Genomic DNA, 18,265 nt, shown 5'->3' with positions numbered 1-18,265 from the left:
AAAAGCAGAAGATGGAGAAGTTTGTTTCTGGCAAGTTGCTCAAAGCCTGACAGATAATAATTCCATGGCAATCTTTATTGATACACTCAAATGACATCTCAGTAATAATCACTTACAGCATCCAATTATGTTGTTCTGTGGTAAATAAAAGTCTTGCTCTTGCATACCCCAGGAATCTGGAAATTACTTGAATACTAACACTGAATAAAGCGTATTTGTAAATGTAAATTTAAAATGAGATGCATGCCATTAAGCACATGAGGACTCGGTTTTCAGCACTAAAAAAACACCCCACAAATTAGATAAAATCAAATCCTTTTCCACTTTACACACATTATCCTCAAGGTTAAATGAATGAAAACTCTCTTTCTAGAGGAGTTCAACCTAAGACTGAAAATGTGGTCAAAAAAGTGGCATTGTGTCCGCCTGATGTTTGACTTTTGATAGCACATCCCCAAAGACTTCTCTTTGACGTATCCTGAACAGAGAACGCTTGTTTCCCACGAAGCCTGTTGTTGCTGATAAAGCTCATCTGTATCAAAGTGGTATCTAATATGGCACTGCTGTACTCTGACCTTAAGAAAAAACAGTTGAGTGGCTCATTTGCCTTTGTAAATCTGCCGCGCCTAAAGATTTATTTTAACAATTCTGTCCAAAGCCCAGATCACAATAACTAAGTCTGTACAACACGTGTTTTTAAACAGAGCATAAAAGAAAACAGTATTGCAGGTTAAAACAAAATAGAAGCCATAAAAGTTGTGGTTCAGAGACTGTGTTGATGTACTTGTGATAATAACATGGTGTTGCTTTCCTTTGATATTTGAGGCCTCTGTCTGAGTGACAGAAAGCAGATCTCTTAGGAATCTCCTTAGCTTGAACATTTTGTACGGTTAAATGAGCAATGAGGCAGAAGGGTGTAAGCTCTTTTCCTCCAAAGTATTGCACGTTAACTGCAGGCACAGGCAATTCTGTAAGGTACGCGCACGTATCTATGTGCGCGTGCACACACGCAGCATAGGCAGAAGGGGTGGGAAATCAGGCCAAAGTTGAATGTCCCAAGTTCAACGTAGGTAAGAGTAAAACCTTGCTCGTAGTTGGGAGGAAGCACTCTGAGGATGGCTGAGAGGCTTTTTGCCCAGCTCTTACCTCATGCTGTTAACAGACAAAATCATGTGCAGCTTAGAAGTCCTGCTGGCCTTTCTTCCCCCTCCACCTCCCCTGGCCCCGCAGATACAAGCACAAATCCCTTCTTTCCCTGGTTTGCCACAAATGTATAAGCAGATCTCTGCTCTGTCTGCGCTGCTTTGCTGTTTAATGCTAGATTCAACATATGGGTCGGTCCCAGCAGCTTTGGATTTTGAAGTGACTGGAGGCTAAGTCACTGTTTCTCCAGTGCACTCCTCTGTTTGTGCTCCCCGGTGATTGCTGCAGTTATGTGTTGTTTGCTAACATAACCATTCATCAGATTTTTACAATCCAGAGCCAGTTTCATCTTTCAGAGACCTGGGATGACTCACAGGTAGATTTTTCAAAGCATCTGCTGTGTTAGGAGGTGCTGCAAGTTGCAGGCAGGCTGCAAAGAATGACCAGAAAAGCTCCTGAGGATCATTCCGAAAAACTGTGTAGCTGTATTAAAAAGGGAGGTAGTTATTTTTTATCTTTCCTTGAAAATGTGACTTGACTACATCATTACAGGTGGCTCCAAAATCTATTGTTAGAAGCAGCCATTATTGTAACACCCACTACACCGGTTGCCCTTATTCTTCTTTCTACTCTCGTTTGTGTCCTACCAAAGGTAGCGCTTTATAGTGACGCACCAAACACAGACCTTATACCTTCCGTTGCAAATCCTGCAAGTATACAGACAGTTCTCGCTTTTTCTCCTGTGTCTTTCTTTAGATGTTTAGAAGACAGTTCAGACTCTCAGTGAATTCCGTCTTAAGGTCTTTTGAGGCTGCTTAGAGAAATATTGGATACAATTCCTAAACTTCCATGATACAGAGGTTACTGAGATGTTTGAGTTCGCCAGGTTGGTGATAGATCTTGCGTGACCAGACAAGAAACTCTTGGGTATTGAGAACCTGACTGACAAAATACAACCCAAAACTTCTGCCTTTCAGGTACTTATAGATGACATAGCTGTTGAGACTTATGTTTTGCACTTAGACGTTTTGTTTCCACAAAAACATTTTATGCATATGAATTTTACTCATTAGGAATGAACTCAGGACCATCTCTGTTTCAGTTTCACACATAAAAACCAGGATTAATCCACATCCAGTCTGAAGTAATTGTAGGGTGCTATAGCCAAGCTTTTCCTTAGCCAGTCCTTGTTGGTTTTGCAAGACCAGTTGGCACCAAGCGGATTAGGTCAGCAGCAGCCACAGCCTGAAGGCTTCATCTAAGGGTGTCCTTTCAGGTTAGCAATCTGGTCATGAAAAGTTCTGTATCCTATTGCCAAAATGTGCTTTCCTTCCCCCTGTAAAGTAAAAAGTAAAATATGTATAATCCCACATGGTGTCAGCTCTTGCTCAGATTAATAGTCGTGTTGAGATTAATGCAGGCTGAACAGGGATTATCTGAAGCTTTTTCTTGTTACATTTGATTTTGCTTTAGATTTAGGATTTAGTATTTTGCCTGAACATCTCTCATTTTTTGTTTTGTTGGGGGTTTTTTTCTGAGCCTAAAAGTTCTTGCATTACAATGATTTCTTCAAAGGATTTTACTGGAATCATGGCTAAACTAAAATGTATCCAAATAAAAATAGTAAATAACCACTTCACATCTCAATCTGGTTTTATAGTTGTTAACTCCCATGTAGTCATAACACTCCATATTCTCATGTTTCCAATCTGCCTGTAAGAGTTCTGTTTTCATATTTGATGACTTTAGAATTGCCTACTCCTTCATTCTAGTAAAGTGTTTGCTTATGGCTAAACAAAATGAGGAAAAATGAGCAGGCAAAGAAAACAGACCAGAGAAGAAAGTGGTCTGAATAATAGAATGATTTTATTTTCTTCTCAAGCACTACTTAATCTTAAAAAAGAAAACCCGAGAAGGTGGTTAGACAATTTTTGCCTTGCAACAGAGAGGAGTGAAGTGGGAGGCAAGCGGTGGGGGCTGTCACAGAGATTGGGGTTTCCATCCCCAATTACACACTGGCTGCTACGCTTCTGAATTACACTGAAAGCACTGAATGGTGCCATTATATTCCTTTTCAAAAGTTGTGGGCTATGAAATTCAATCTGAGGTATTTTTAATGAGTGTTCTGAGCCTCAGTTGCAGCTCTTCCCAAGAAACAAGGAGCACAGTGTGCTGCTAAATAGCGCTGAGGCTGGGGGTTAAACTCATTCAGTTTTTTGCTCGCAGGGAGGGAAAGTAATATCAACATTTATTTGACAGGTATATACCTGCTCCAGTAAAACAGCTTTCTATAAAGAAAACGTTCTGAAAAATGAGGTTCTATCAGCTTCACATCAAACTCCTATCTAGTTTCTGAACACGAGTCTTGTGTGTTTTCCAAAGCCAGTGCCCACAATGCACACGCCGGGCTTGTGCTGTGGGCATCCCAGCTGGGAAAGTCTGTCCACTTACACCCCCTGGCTGTCAATTAAACATAGATAATTCAGAGGTAATCTTTGTCAGAGAGGTGCCTGCTGGCACCCCTGGGTCTTCACTAAGGGTTTTGGTGTCATAGTTGTGATGGCTTTGGGGTGACTCCCTCCCTTCTCACACCACGCAGTGAGACATAGCTTTTCAGGGAAGCTTTTTCAGCATGCACCTTGATTTGCAAAAAGTAGTTTGTTTCAGATCGTGAGGAAAGCATTGTTTTATGCATCTGCCCTGCAACTCACTCCAAGATCTGAAATTCATGTTGGGCTGGCTCTGGTTCTCGCAAGTCTTCACCGTTCAGTGTCAAGGCTCTGAAGCTGGAATACATTGTGCTGGCGATACTCTTCAGAAAGGAAAATAGTCTCTTCCAGCAGTGGATGTTTGCCTTGCTAAGGGGATAAAGAACAGCCGCAAAATAGTTTTGCTAGTAAATTAGGCGGAGATGACTCAGCGTTCACAAGAGCTAATTTAGGGAGTAAGATGACATAGTAGTAGTAAGTTTTTTCATTGTTCTTTTAACGCCTCGTTTTTCTTGTCCACACTGTGTGTTTAAAATGATGTTCAAGGAAAGCAATTTTGGTTTAGTAACAGAGGCTCTGGCAAGAGTTTCCCACTGGAAGTCTCCAAGAACGGAATGGTTGCTGTGTGAAATTTTGTAGCCTTAAACAGTTACTTAAAAGACTCGCTCTGCCACTACTGATTTCCCACAAATGTTTTACATCTATCCAAAGGAAGTTAGCAGCAGTGGTTGGGCTACAAGCAACAAGGTTTGGATTTTTTTCAGGAGGACTAATTAGCTGGTGCAGAGAATTCTTGTTGCAGTTTGCTGGGTTTTGGGGTTAGGATTTTTAGGGAGTTACTGAGATCAGCATTCATTGTTTCATGTGAAGGCATGCATTCTCCCCATCAGGACAATTTCTTAAAGGATTGTTAGGCAGACAACAATGAAGTTTTTCAGCTGAATTCATTAGCAGAGGGGATCAGAGTATCCCTTTTTAGTTGATAAAGTCATTTTCAGGTGCATATGTGTCAAATGTCTTTTTTTTTAAATCAGTACAGAAAAGTTAAGCCAAAGTCAGTTGTAGTCTCTAACTGAGAGTTAGATATCAGCTAGTTAAAATGCTGTAAATACAGCTAAAGCAGCCAGTAAACTAATCATGAAGTGTTTTGTTAATGCGCTTCACCATGAATAACATCTTGTAATAAACAGATGTGTATATGGGTTTTGGTCTATAGGATTTGCGGTGTTTGGCTGATGAGACGTTCCAGGTTTCCTTTGGCATTGATGACAGTGGGATGGATGTGTGAAATAAATTCTCCTGTGGGATTTTGTTCCTACAGCTACCCAAGGAGGAAACTCTCCAGGCTACAGGAATCTGTCTCTTTCTTCCCCTTTCTTGTCCTTTACAAAGGGCTCCACTAGCTTTGTGATGGTTGCTGCTGGCTCCTTGTCAAGTAGAAATTAGAGTAATTTAAAGGTGGGAAATAAAATCAGTATTAATATCAGTTTGCATTTGTAAGAACTGCAAAGAAATCAAATGATTGGATCATTACACCTGAAGATGACAGGTTGGTCTGTGGTATGAAAGGCTCAGTTCTGAAGGTGCCCAGCCCATCTCTTTTTTCATTTCCTCGCTTGCAGATTGAAATGCATATATAATACAGTGTGGGTGGTATTTGCCCATTAAGTTAGAAAGCTATGATTTTATGAGCCAGGTGAAAAGAGACCGAGCAGAGCCTGCAATTCCAGTAGCTTTCCTGTAATTAAGGAGATGTACAGATACCTGAGGATTTACTGTAGCTGAATTTTGTATTTGTCTGACTCTGTTGTAAGAAAAAGTTTAATGAAGCACTACTGAACATAGCTTCATAATCATAATTTACATTAGCTTTCATAAGTAATCTTTTTCTTTTTCCTGCCACACTATTTAACTATTAAAGAGGATTATTTAGTTATTTCTTTTCCTGATAAGTATTTAATTTTCACGTGAATTTTACTGTTGGCTATTTCTAGTAAAGTTCATTTTGGGCATTGGAAGAGAGTTTAAAGTCTGGTCAGAGCAATCCTTTTGCTTTTGCCTATTTTAGAAAATATTTTGACATAAGCCAGTTTGTGGTAATCAGAAATCCCAGAGCACGGTTACAATAACAAATCTGTGTATGTTCAAATGTAGAAAATTGCAAGTTTCTTTTGGAGAAGGTGCTAGAAATGCAAGTGAGTGAGTTAGTTATTAAAAATACTTCTTTTTTTGTATTTTTTGCCTGGATAATTGTTTGCTGTGTTGATTTTTGGTTAGCAATCACATACCTAAAGTAGCCATTTTTGAAGTTGTCTTGTTTGTCATAGCTGATGGGGGGGGGAGTTTAACTTTGCTGCTGCATTTTTTTAAGGGCAGGTATTTGGAGTAGAACACACCTCAAGTAAAAAGCACCGTATCTTACAATCACACTGTTTAAAAAAGACACCAGCACCAGCAAAATTGACTGAAGGGTAAAAATGTGCATCAGAGACTATGGAAGGCAAGCACTGACATTAAAGGCAGCACAGCTTGTGTGGTGAGTGTAAAGTGGGAAAGCAGTCCACTAAAATCTTGAAAGAAAGGAGCACTAAATAGTCTTATTGTACACACACATCAGATGATCAATTGCCTGTTTTTAAGGCAGTATAAGGGACTCATTCTGTTACTGCATTTGGCCTCGATCCTGCCTTTGATGGTATGTGCGCAGTCTGTGCAAAAGCATGTGGGATGCGTGCCAGGAGTGGAGCCTTCAACTACATTCAACTGGAAAATATCTTAAAAGGAATGAGGTGCCGTCGGGTTATCATGAAAATTTGCCACTTCTACGCCCTCCCTCCAAACGGGGTGGATACCTGGGGGCTGTAGGTACAGAGTGGGGATCTGCATACTTAGAAGTAGTGGTGGGAGTGTGTGACTGCTCTCTTTAAAGGTGTCACTTCTCTTTGCTTTGACCTGGTATGTAGGGGTGACAAATCACGCTGCTTCCAACACTTCCGACCTACCCAGCCTAAGCTGAACAGCAGAGTAAAAACTGGTAGGCCCAGGTGTAAGAGCTATCGTTACAGTCTAAAGCTATTTTTGTAGTCATCTAATCCTTCCTATAGGATTAACACCTACACTTTGAAAGGGAGCACAGGAGAAAAAGGGCAAGAGGATCTCCAAGTGTCTTGGCAGTGTTTGGTCCAGAGCAACAACACTCAGACCGGTACTTATTGCTTTTAATCCCACCTTTCGAGCAATAGACTTTTACTAAATACGAATTACGCATTTCATTTTGCACCAGAAAGGAGAACTGTTTAAAATATGAAATTTGTCTTCGGATGCTGACAGCATTGTTCTCCTGTGAGTAGTTTTCAAGCCTCCTTTGAAGCATAAATTTCTGGCATGGTTATTTGTTTAAGAACCCTGATGCTCAATCTCATCTTTAAGGTTATTTTTATACTGTTTGCTTATCATGAACGCTTGTTGGTGTGGTGGTTTTTTTCCTTTCAGAGCTGTAGATACATGCATAATTTTTAACAGCTTTGAATAACTGAGAAAATTCATGCTGTTAAGAATGTGGGGTTGTTATTTTCAGTATTGATTATGACTGTGTATGACTTCAGAAATCGTAATGAAAATACTGGGTGAAGTTTTCACTATCATTTCAATGCACTTGTTAAACTGGAGTATAAAAATAATTTGGGAATCAGACTGATCTGAAGTAGAAGGGGTTTTCAGGGTGGTTTCCCACAAAAGAACAAATACAATTTTAAGGTTTGTACAATATAATATTTAAGTCTTTATAAAATATTTAGCTTGACCAAATTGTCACATTTCATTTTTGAGCACTCCAAATTTGACAGGAACAAGGCATTAGTGGAGGAAACGTCTGCCTTTATATTGTGGCAGGTGTGAATGATGAAGGTACCTTTTTCTTTTAGATGAACATAAAGGACTTACTTTCTCTTCTTATCAGCTGTTACTAAGGCACAAGCAAGTGTAATTAAAAAAAAAAAACAACACAACCCACCAACTTTTTTTCTGATCCATTTGTAGCAGTTTTGAGGAAGAAAAGGAAAACAGAATAGTCTGTGCTGCCACATGAAGCTGTCTTACTTTGAGCAAAACACTGATGGAACTTATATTTTTCAGATGTTCCAAAGAAAGTGCTCATTTTATTTTGTTTTTTAACCTGGTATTACTGCTTGTTAATGTAAAAACAAACAAATGAACAAAAGCCTTTCAATTAAAGATCTGTTCAATCTGAGCTCAGAGATTAGTTGGCTAGACAGATAAAAAATGGTAAAATTGCTATTTGATCCTATACAGACACTCTTTTTTTTGGTAGACAGTTTGTGAAATAATTGACAAATTAGCTGGGAGGGTAGAGGAATATGTCCAAACTCACTTCTTTTAAAGTCCTGAATATCTTCCAGATATTGCTATGCACTTTCTTTCTTTAAAAAGATCTGTATTGCAGTCTGTGCTAAATAATGGTCTAAACAAGTACGTAGAGGGAGATTTTTTTTTAATGATTGGTGATCGCTAAAACATTAAAGAATTGTTGAAACTATTAAAATATTCACCACTGGAAGATCATAAGCAACATACTGTTTTGGATTTTGGTAGGAGTAAAGGGAGGGTGAACTGAGTAGGACTGAAATAATGAGCAGACAGCAAATGTTGAATGCACAGTGTGTAAAGCAGGCTACTTTGGGTACCTTCATAGCTTGCAGCTAAATGTGGTGATGCACATTATTCATAATTTAGAACTTAGTGGCCTGACGTTCCCTGAAAATGTAAAGTGACTTTTTAAATGTGATTTCACAGAGCTAAATGAAAGGCCGGTTCAAAACGCATTAAGCAATAAGGATGTGTAGCTGGAAACCAGTGAGCTTCTTTTCGCTGCAATGAATTTATAATGTTATTTTAGTGTAACTAAATACCACCTCAAGAGAATAATAGTAATTCTCTGCTGTCGGTGCAGCTGGTATTCGCCTCATCTAAAATGAACCCTGTAACACAGGTGTCCGGGCTCCTTGTCGTCAGGAGTGAAATAGTACAGCTGTACTGCTAAGGAAAAGTTCCTTGCCAATGTGGTCAGATGGCTGTTTTGTTGGGGTAGGAAGAATTGCCCTCCGGAGCTGCATCTTCATTGATCATACAAGAATCTGGCTATCAACAGGAGCAGGGGACTGCCACCCACTGCAGCTGCTTCCCAGCTCCTGGGTGTTGCACGTGGCCTTCCCACGGCTGTATTCCACCAGTGTACCGTACTCTCCTGTTTCTTTTCCTGCGCTACCTCACACTGTGGCATCTGTGGTAGTGAAGAGTCTGGAGGTGTAGTCTTGCCACCAGCCTTCGTCGTGGGATCTTCCATGTCAGTGTCCCACTTGTATGCCATGTCCTCCTCCTTTGACCTTCACCTTCAGGTCAGTTTTTCCCCTCACTGTTATGAACTCTCATTCGATGATGCTCAGGGAGAGCAGATCGGTCTCCTGGCTCTCCTTTCCCGTGTTCTCCACATTTGGCCACATTGATGACCTTCCCTCATCCCTGTGTGTGAGGCTTTCATGGTGGTCACGTACTGGGCCTCTGCTTTCTCACTGTGGTAAGGAAAAGCCCTCCTATAGTGTATGCTGTAGTGCAGCCTTTCCCCACCCTGCAGCCTTACACGCATGTGTAGCTATTTTGGGGGGCTCATGGGCCCCCATGGCTCAGACCCATGCCAGCGTGGAGCAGGGAAAGCATCCAACCTGTGGCTCATGGGACATGGGTGCAGCTGCGGGACCATGGGGCAGGAGCTGATGAAGCTTACTTTGTGCTTGCTGTGTGAGGTGTGGCAGCAGGGCCACACTTGATATTTGGAAAATGTCTTCCAAGTTCTGGAGAAATCTTCTGTTGTCCCATAGGCCTTGCAACCACATTCAAGGCAGATGCAACTGTTGGCTATGGATGATGTCATTGGTGTGGCGCACTCATTCCTGAATGCTTTCTCTGTCAGCTCATGTTTGCTGTGACCTGAGTGACTGCTGGTTTGCTTCCATACCCAGCAGACTGAGATTTTAATTTATTGTGTTTAAATTTTTTAGTAGGGATGTCATGGAACTGCACTGAATCAACATCTCTGGGAGACCGGAGAGTTCCTGCTTTTGTGGATGTTGTACTTCTCCTTCTGGTCCTGCAAGACTGGATTGTCATCAGGCTTTAAATCTCAGCAGATTTTATATGCACCGCGTTTCCCTTGAATAAACTGTCAGATTTTATTTTGAGGTAGACTGATCAAAGCTAAGATGGGTTTAAAATAATAATCTTATATACAAATACTTGAGTAAGAAGCATTTCATGTTACTGAGGCACACTCCAGAAAAAATATCAAGTGACATAAATGCTACAAGAATGCCGTTCCATCGTCTAAATGCATATAAGAAAAAAAACTTTATGAAAACACTCAGCAGGTTTTAATCAGCTGCTTTTACTTGTGGTCTGAGATCAGACAGGCTTGTTTTCCTTAGCTAACCTTGGGTGGTGTGATGGTGCAGGTGGGCTCTCTGTTTTCTTTTCCCGTTGGTCAAAAATCTCCATGTTGCCAGAGGCATATTTATTTCCTGTGAGGAATGATGAGTTTGGTTTTTGCCAGATAGGAGTCCATCAGGTACTTTAGTAAGACATATACATACATATGCACAGGAACGTTTCCATGTTTCTGGTTGTGCACTTGAATAAAAGCAAATATCCTCTGCCTCTTGCTGTGTGGGTGGCTGTTAAACACATCCTTCTGCTCTCTAGCCGCCCCAGCCAAACTGAGGAGGCCTGAGACTAGTTTGGGAGCAGGACCATTTGCTAAATCATTCGTAGGTGTATTTTCAGAGCAGTAAACTACTATCATTATTACACTGATCTAATGTCTTTTTAATATTATTCTGTTGCCTCAAATGAAATGCACTTACTGGGAAGCTCTTTCATTAAGAGACAATGTATGTTTGGATGCGCCTACGTACAACGGTAGATGGAGTAGAAAATGTGGGAAGCTTTCTGTTAGAAAAACCATGACCGGTGCGGGCTGGGCGTGATCATTGGGAATGCTTTTGGTTTAATGAAGCTGGAGAATGTGAAGTGAGTGTATTTAAATATATTTGGACTTGAGAGTTATTTTGGATGGCATTACATCAGATCAAAAATGCTCTGTCTAGAAAAATAGATGTCTTTTTTTCCTTGCCCTCGCTGTATCCTCTTATTTGGCATTTTGGTATAAATTATTTTAGTTACTGTAAAGTTGGTTATGATGAATGCTTAAAAAACCTAGCAATCATATCCTATCTGTAATCATTCTTGATGGGTTTTCTGACAGTATTCCTGAGGCTAATGTTTGCTACAGCTGACATTAACAAACGGTTAATAAAACAACCTAAGTGAACATTGCTTCCTGGTGGCATAGGCACTGGGACTGTGTTGGGCAAAAACCTGCTCAGCAAGTTCCTGTGAGGTGAGCTTGGCTTTTCCCTTCCAACTTTCAAAACCAGCCAGTGTTGAAGGGTTCAGTCATCGTGTCCTGCATCACCGGGGTGGCAGTGCCACTGCGGTGGCACATCTGTCCTGTGCCTTCCCTAGAAATACATCATCCTTTCAATTTCTGTGATGTAAGCCTCGCTACTGAGTATTTACTTTTCATAATTCATATTAGACAATGTTAGATAAATTGCCTTTGGAAAGATGCTTTGTACTTAGGGTTGTGACTGGAAACAGGTATTGCCCTAGGTGGAAAAAAGCTGGGGATTTGTTTTTTAGTATCCCAGTGAAAACTAACTGCATAGTGAAAGCTGGAGAGGGACTGTTTACAAGGGCATGGAGTGACAGGACAAGGGGGAATGGCCTTAAGCTGAAAGAGGGTAGATTTAGGTTGGATATTAGGAAGAAATTCTTCCCTGTGAGGGTGGTGAGGCACTGGAACAGGTTGCCCAGAGAAGCTGTGGATGCCCCCTCCCTGGCAGTGTTCAAGGCCAGGTTGGATGGGGCTTTGGGCAACCTGGTCTAGTGGAGGGTGTCCCTGCCCATGGCAGGGGGGTTGGATCTAGATGATCTTTGAGGTCCCTTCCAACCCAAACCAGTCTGTGATTCTGTGATATCTGGGAGGAGGTGGGCTTGAGCAGCTGCCCACCAGCAAGTAGCCTGTTGGTAGGGGCACTGCCTGGAGATGCCAGGACCTGGGTTCAGGCCTAGGTTTGAGCCAGGCTGGCTGGACTGCCTGCCTTTAATGGTTTTCTTTTCTTCGCTTGGTTACCACTGTTTTATTTTGCTCCGGTAATTATTTACTAGGCAGACAGGGAAAGGGCCAGTCTGTAGGTTGAGTTGCAAGGGCATTTGTCCGGGGTGCGATGGGTGTCTTGTAACGGTGGAGTTTGTGCAGTTTAATGGGTTATTATTTGTTCTGAAATGAGTGTTTCAGGGCCTCTTGAGTTAAAATAGGTGCCTTTGTCCAAGGAACAAAAATATTTGATTTCAGTGATTGGCCTTTTTATACAGAAACAGTGTTTTTTGCTGAAGACTTGCTGGTGAGCTGTAATTTACAGTATTTGCTGCAGGTGTGGATTTAACTGACGTGCTGATGAGAAGAATCCTTACAATCAGCAAAGCAGTGGCTCTGGGAGCTAATATTGGGCTAGAACATCTGGTCTTTATAGACCAGACTTTCAGTGTGTGGAAGGAAATGGCTGCTCTTGACTCCTCCGAATTACTCAACAACTGTTGGGGTGGCACAGACGGGCTGCGACCAGCCTCAGTGCCTCACAGCAGGAGGCTCAAGATAAGCCCCTATGTAGTCAGAACCCAGGACTTGAGCCTGTTGCGTATCAAGCAGTGTCCAGGAAATCCTTAAACCCTTGCATTTTGTATGGCAGGTCTGTCGTCGAGCGTTTTGGTTTCAGTATTTTGTACACAGATGTGGGTAGCACCACCTGACACAGCTCGAAGGGCCATGGGATGAAATAGCTGTCTTGCAAAACTCACAGTAGAAATTAGCCTTGGCAGACATAAGAAAACTATATCTCAAGTCCCCCACTTTTACCTTTTCTATTTCATGGTATTTTTCCCTAAAAAATAAAAATGCACTAAAGATGGATTCTGAGCTGTCATCCAGGCATGGATTGGTATTTTCTGTAGCTTTAAAACTAATGTAATTATTGTCAACTGCCCCATGGGTACGGTTGGAATATCCACTGATTTTGTAAACTGTTTTGACAGTGTTGTTTGCTGGACAATTTCTTAGCCCAGTAATTTTTCTGCCACTAATTAAAAGCATCTTTGTAACCCTAGGCTTTCTTTTTCTTCTTACAGCAAAGAGCTCCGGGGAAAGTTCTGCATGATGCTGTTTGCAACCACTTGAACCTTGTTGAAGGCGACTATTTTGGCCTTGAGTTTCCAGATCATAAAAAGATGATGGTATGTAAAAGGATTAATTTTCAGCTGATTTTCATCTACATAAACACTATTAGTCTCTCCTCCTGCTCCTTAATTATGTTTGATCCTCAACTCCAAAAGGAAAAAAAGGACTCTTTTTAAAAAATGTTCTTGCCTGCTGGAGTTGAAGAAATGTTTTTAAAACCTGATTACTCCTGTCAGATTTCATCTGTGTTGAAAGTAGCAGCCAGTTCAGAGACAAGTTGGAAAAGCATTTTATCTTTATCAGTTGCAGTAGAGAAGCCAAAGGCTGGACTCTTGCAGAGTCTCAACTCTGATTTTACAGTCCTGCTTCATTTGGAGTGCAGGAATAGTAAAATATTTCTCTGCAGACAGAGAAGATTCAATGATTGTGACAGTTCCATGAAGAACACCATGGGGCAAGAAAATTGATAGATAAAATATAATGAGGTTAATCAAAAAGAAATCTAGAACAAAAAAAATGAATAAATTGATGAAGGTCCTGCCTGGGGAGCTATGTGGCACAGGCAGGTGTCCTGGTTCTGACACTTTGGACTCTGAGAATAGCTGCCAGCAACACTGAGGCATTGCAGTAATACTTCTAGGGTAGAAACAGTATCATGTAGCAGAGAAAGCCAAAGGCTAATGACTTCTCAGTCTCTAATGACTTTCTTTCTGAAGTTTGTTTTACTTTAAACTTATTGTGTGACCTACTGGCATGTGTGCTAGTTATCTGGATTGTTTGACCGGTACATTCTGGTGTATACTGGATTTCTTGCCTGTTCAGTGAATTCTGCACCAGTAGCCTGGCTGACCTAAAGGAGATGACTTTGGGCAATTAGGGGGGAAAAAAAAAAAATCTATTTTCTGTCCATCTGTATCAAATTTCTTTGAGGAGCAATATTTCTTAACACAAGAGGATTTATCTGCTCCTGCAGTAATCTGTTGTCATGCCTTAGTGCAGGCTTACATAGACACTAAAACTGAACATTAGTGGTCATCATGTTTTAGACTAACTGTAATTAAAGAGGAAATTTTAAAAAAGGGACATTGATCTTTAAAAGTGATCTGCTTCACAGTTTGCTCCTGGATTTTCATGGAACACAGTTTACTGCAGAGTTTTGTATTCTGCCAGATATGCTTGGCTAATGCTTTAGGTAACTTGAGAGCTTAACATAACTCTTCAAAACAGTGCAACTGTACAGTACTATTACAACAGAGGGTCCATGTAGCCATGTTAATAATGACATACTGACATTCCTGATGTATGTATGTATGGAAAACTGAAACAAATGCTAACATCTTGTGTATATACAGTTGCTTTTTAGTTTTCTAGAAAATAGAGAAGGTCATTTGATCAACCTTCTCTACTTCACAGGTCATTAAGTTTCAAATAGATGACCCTCTGTGTTTTGCTCAGAGACCTGAAGTAAACTAACAGTTTTCAGTCTTGTGAAAACAAAATGGTTTATTTGCTTGAGGCAGAACACAGAAGAGATTGAGGTGCTGCCAGTGCCGGAGGCCCTCGCAGTGGCAGGAATTGACTGGCTGGAAATATGTCCAGACAATCACAGTGGGGGAGCCAGGCCTCTGATGAAGGTGGAGAAAACCTCTAAGGCTATCACCAGTTTGACCTGAAGGAAAATGCCTCTATGCATCGAGCATGGTAACTCACGTGGCCCATACTCTTGCAAAAGGAAATATTAGCCAAGTATCTGAGAGCGCCAGTCCATGTTCCTGTTGGTTGTTCCAATCTTTGCTTCTGAAAAAGGGGAGAAATCCCCGAATGTTGCTCACGTCTAGTCAGCTGTGCCCCAAGAATAGTGAGATTCAGTGGCAGTAACACCTTCGACCACCTAATAGAATCTCCAAAGCAGGAGATTTGATTATGAATCATTGTTTCAATGTGGAGCAGCACTCTGAGAGTAATATACACTTAAATTATAGTAACCCGTTTATATGACGCAGTTGAGGTGACTGTTCCTGTGGGATTCAAAACTTGCTGAGCTTCATAATGGCCATAATGTAGAACTCAAACATTGTGCAAATAAAAAAGTTGCAGTTAATGATGTGTCTGAGAAATAAACCACACGTGCATACTTTACATTCATATCATCTGAAGAGTATGAGTTGCTTTTCCTATGTAGAGTGCAATGTAAAAGGAAAAATAAATATTTAGAGCATATTTGTTTGGATGTAATCATATGTATGTGAAGTCATATATTCACAGTTCAGCTGTGTTTGTTTCAATGTGCAAGGCTCCAGGCCTCCTATCTGACATATTGACAGTTGTATGTCAAGATGCCTGGCAGCTGTATACATTCAAGCGTGCTGTGCTTGTAGCAGAGAAGATCTGCATGGGAGATGAACGTGGAGGGTCTGAGGGCTGCACTTCCTGCTGGGACAAGGAGGAACAAGGCACTGTTGCCAAGCCTAGGGTTTCACAGAGTTTCATCACACTTAGTGTCTGCCCCAGTTCTCCAGCTGCTGAAATCTGGTCGCTATTGTGGAATGCCAAACTTTGTTTAAAAAATAAATAATCTAGCCTTTGTAGTTCCAGAGAAAATTGAAAACATGAATCTTAATTGAATCCTCACATTATTTTTCATTTCCAGTTTATAAACCAGTCTCAGATTGGCTGTGTTTAGATACAGCGTGGGAGTTGCATGATCCATAAGTTTTGATTGCTTGGGTTTGGAGATAGTGGTGAGATCTTTATTTTGCCCCACCTTTCTCCCTACACATGTTCAAGGCACGCATTTGTAGCACCCAGCAGTCTGGTCAAGGATGTTGTAACTTGCTTGTAGGAGGATTGGGAAAGTGGAGAAAGGAATGACGCACTTGTGTGCTCATGCTGTATCGTAAACTCCCTCTGGAGGGAGAGAGAAGATTTATTTATTTTTTTGTGTCAAGTAAAATACATTACTCCCATATTCTTGTAAACTGGCTGTTTCATATTCAAGATTATTTTTTTTCCCCACTAAACTTGACAAAGTCCTGACCTTCGTTGCAGATTACGTACATGCCAACTTTCTAAAACAAAACACTTTTAAGTTACTGAAATGCTGAAAAGTGTCAGAACCAGCTTAACGTGTGATAAACACTGTGCTCCTATTCTTGGATAACCAAGTTTCTTTAGCCCTTCCAGGGAAAAAAAAAAAAAAGAAAAAAAGAAAAAACTTTCATAGGGTGAGAAACATAAAAAGAATTCCATTGAGAAACATTAGTGGGTATGAAAGGGCAGGAATGTGAGGTCTTTGCTAATTGGAAGCACTCATATTAATAATGATGAAAAAAGCAAACAGGATGGGAGCAGTTATAGCAGTATTACAGGCCTATTCCTGTCTGGCTTCTCAGGTGATTTTCTAAAATGGATATTTTGAGTATGTTTCAGTCTCTGCATAATCTAAAATTATTAAAGGTCGAAGATGTATTCATTTCAATACATAGTCTTTTTCTAGAGGAAGGCTGGGTTAATTTGTTTTTTAATGGCTTTAACCTTTGTGACAGTAGTAGGATGTTCCTTCACAAATTCCAGATGTCTCCATGGGAGACTCCGTGCAATTTAGTGAGATAACAAAATGCAAATCTTGGGCATAGTTAGTTGCCAGCTGAGGACCATGAGCTGTTGCATGAAGCCCCGCAAGTCGTTTGGCTTTTACCTTCTGCGTGATTGTCTCTCAGCTTCCTGTAATATTTTGCCCAGGCCCTTCTGACTGAGACTGCAGAATGGGACATTTGGGCTCTGAAAACTCTATTTCCACCCACTGCTTCTCTTTTGAAAGCTGAAGGAAAGACACAGACCCTGTCCTGAAAAATGGCTTGTTAAAAAACAGATGAAAGTAAACTATATGCAGAAGTTACACTACCCCCAGTTAAAAAAGTCTAGGCCTGATCTTCCTAGGTTTATAGAAAAGAGAAAATCTTACATGGCTATAAAGTAAGGGTCTTTCCACCTGTGCTTTGCATGGTGCCGGTTCTTGTTTCTCTGTTTGCCTGGTGTTCCCAGTTCAAAGGCAAGCACCAGCCCCTTTCACTTGCCTTTCTCAAAATTAATTTAGGTGAAGACCACAATGACAGTATAGGAGTGTCTTTTTCTGAACTCCTTGTTTCAGTTGTTCTTTCCATAAAACGAATGGTTCCTGACCAAGCGTGCCATGACTGTTGCTGTCTGAGACAAGTGAGGGGGAGATCTCCTCGCTCTTTCTCAGCTCTCCGAATCTGTACTGCTTCAAAAGCTGTGCCATGGTGACAGCCCATTAACAGTGCTGTTTCCTGGGCATCTTCCAGGGTTCGGGGGAGAAAATCCACCACGTGTAGTTAGGGACAGCATGATGACCATGCTGGAAAAAAATAAGTAAATGAAAATCTAACTAGTGCAATGAAAAATGCTCCTTTGCGAGCTGTAGTTTGTTCAGAGATGATAACACCTCCTTCTTTTGTTTTCAGGTGTGGCTTGATCTTTTGAAGCCTGTTATGAAACAGATTAGAAGTAAGTACTTCCTTGCTGACATTTATTTTGTTGATCTGAGAATACGGGAATAAATGAGGGCTCTATCAATTGGGATCTTTATCTTCTCAACTTTCTTCACTGAATTTTGTGTGGATTATCTTTTATTTCTGTCCTGTCCTTAAAAGATGAACTGTGTGTGCTGTGAAATTATGTCACGTGAACATACAAAGGGGCTGACCCAGTAGGAGACAGAGGTTTAGTCAGTCACTAGAAGAGGCAGTGGTGACAGGAAGAAACAGTTTTGTAGAGAAAAAAAAGCATGCAGTAAAAGAAGAATTAAAGGAAGCAGACATTGCTAGGTAACAGTAATCAGGATAAAAGAAAAAGAAGAGGAGGACATTATTGCTGGGAAGGAGCTAGCAAATATGTTAGAGCTCTCTGGGACGTTGCTGCAGACCTTGGAACTGTCTGAGACCAAGAGGAGGAAACAGTTGGGTTAGGGGCATCAGGGAAAGTTATGGTGGGTGGTGGGAACCTAAAGGAATTTGTAAATAGCCATCAGCTCTGGGAAGAGTAGAAGTGAACAGAAAAGGTTTTGGTGATTTTGTTTCTCTGACAAATATCAGGAAATATGTTCATTTATTGAGCTTTGCCATTGAGATTAAATTTTCCTAGGTGCCTCTCTGGTCATATTAGTCTGAGTGCATGCTCTGGCACCTCTCTCTCATGAGAGAGATGCATTGCTCCTTTTGTACTTGTAAGAGTCAGAATAAATGTGCTG

The 18,265-nt window shown here is 40.9% G+C and overlaps 1 protein-coding gene across 4 annotated transcripts in view; it reads left to right on the top strand.

Annotated features, from left to right (window-relative positions):
• The window catches only part of FARP1 (FERM, ARH/RhoGEF and pleckstrin domain protein 1), a 217,516-nt gene that overhangs the window by 132,942 nt on the left and 66,309 nt on the right, over positions 1-18,265 (top strand). For all 4 annotated transcript variants that reach the window (XM_075741088.1, XM_075741077.1, XM_075741067.1 and 1 more), the window contains exons 3-4: positions 12,948-13,052; positions 17,481-17,523. In XM_075741088.1, the coding sequence (XP_075597203.1) occupies positions 12,948-13,052; positions 17,481-17,523 (148 nt within the window). The remainder of the gene's footprint in view (positions 1-12,947; positions 13,053-17,480; positions 17,524-18,265) is intronic.

This window comes from Balearica regulorum, chromosome 1 (assembly GCF_011004875.1).
Source record: "Balearica regulorum gibbericeps isolate bBalReg1 chromosome 1, bBalReg1.pri, whole genome shotgun sequence".
Lineage (NCBI taxonomy): Eukaryota > Metazoa > Chordata > Aves > Gruiformes > Gruidae > Balearica > Balearica regulorum.
The sequence above is the reverse complement of the archived record's forward strand: the minus strand, read 5'-3'. Positions and strand labels throughout refer to the sequence as shown.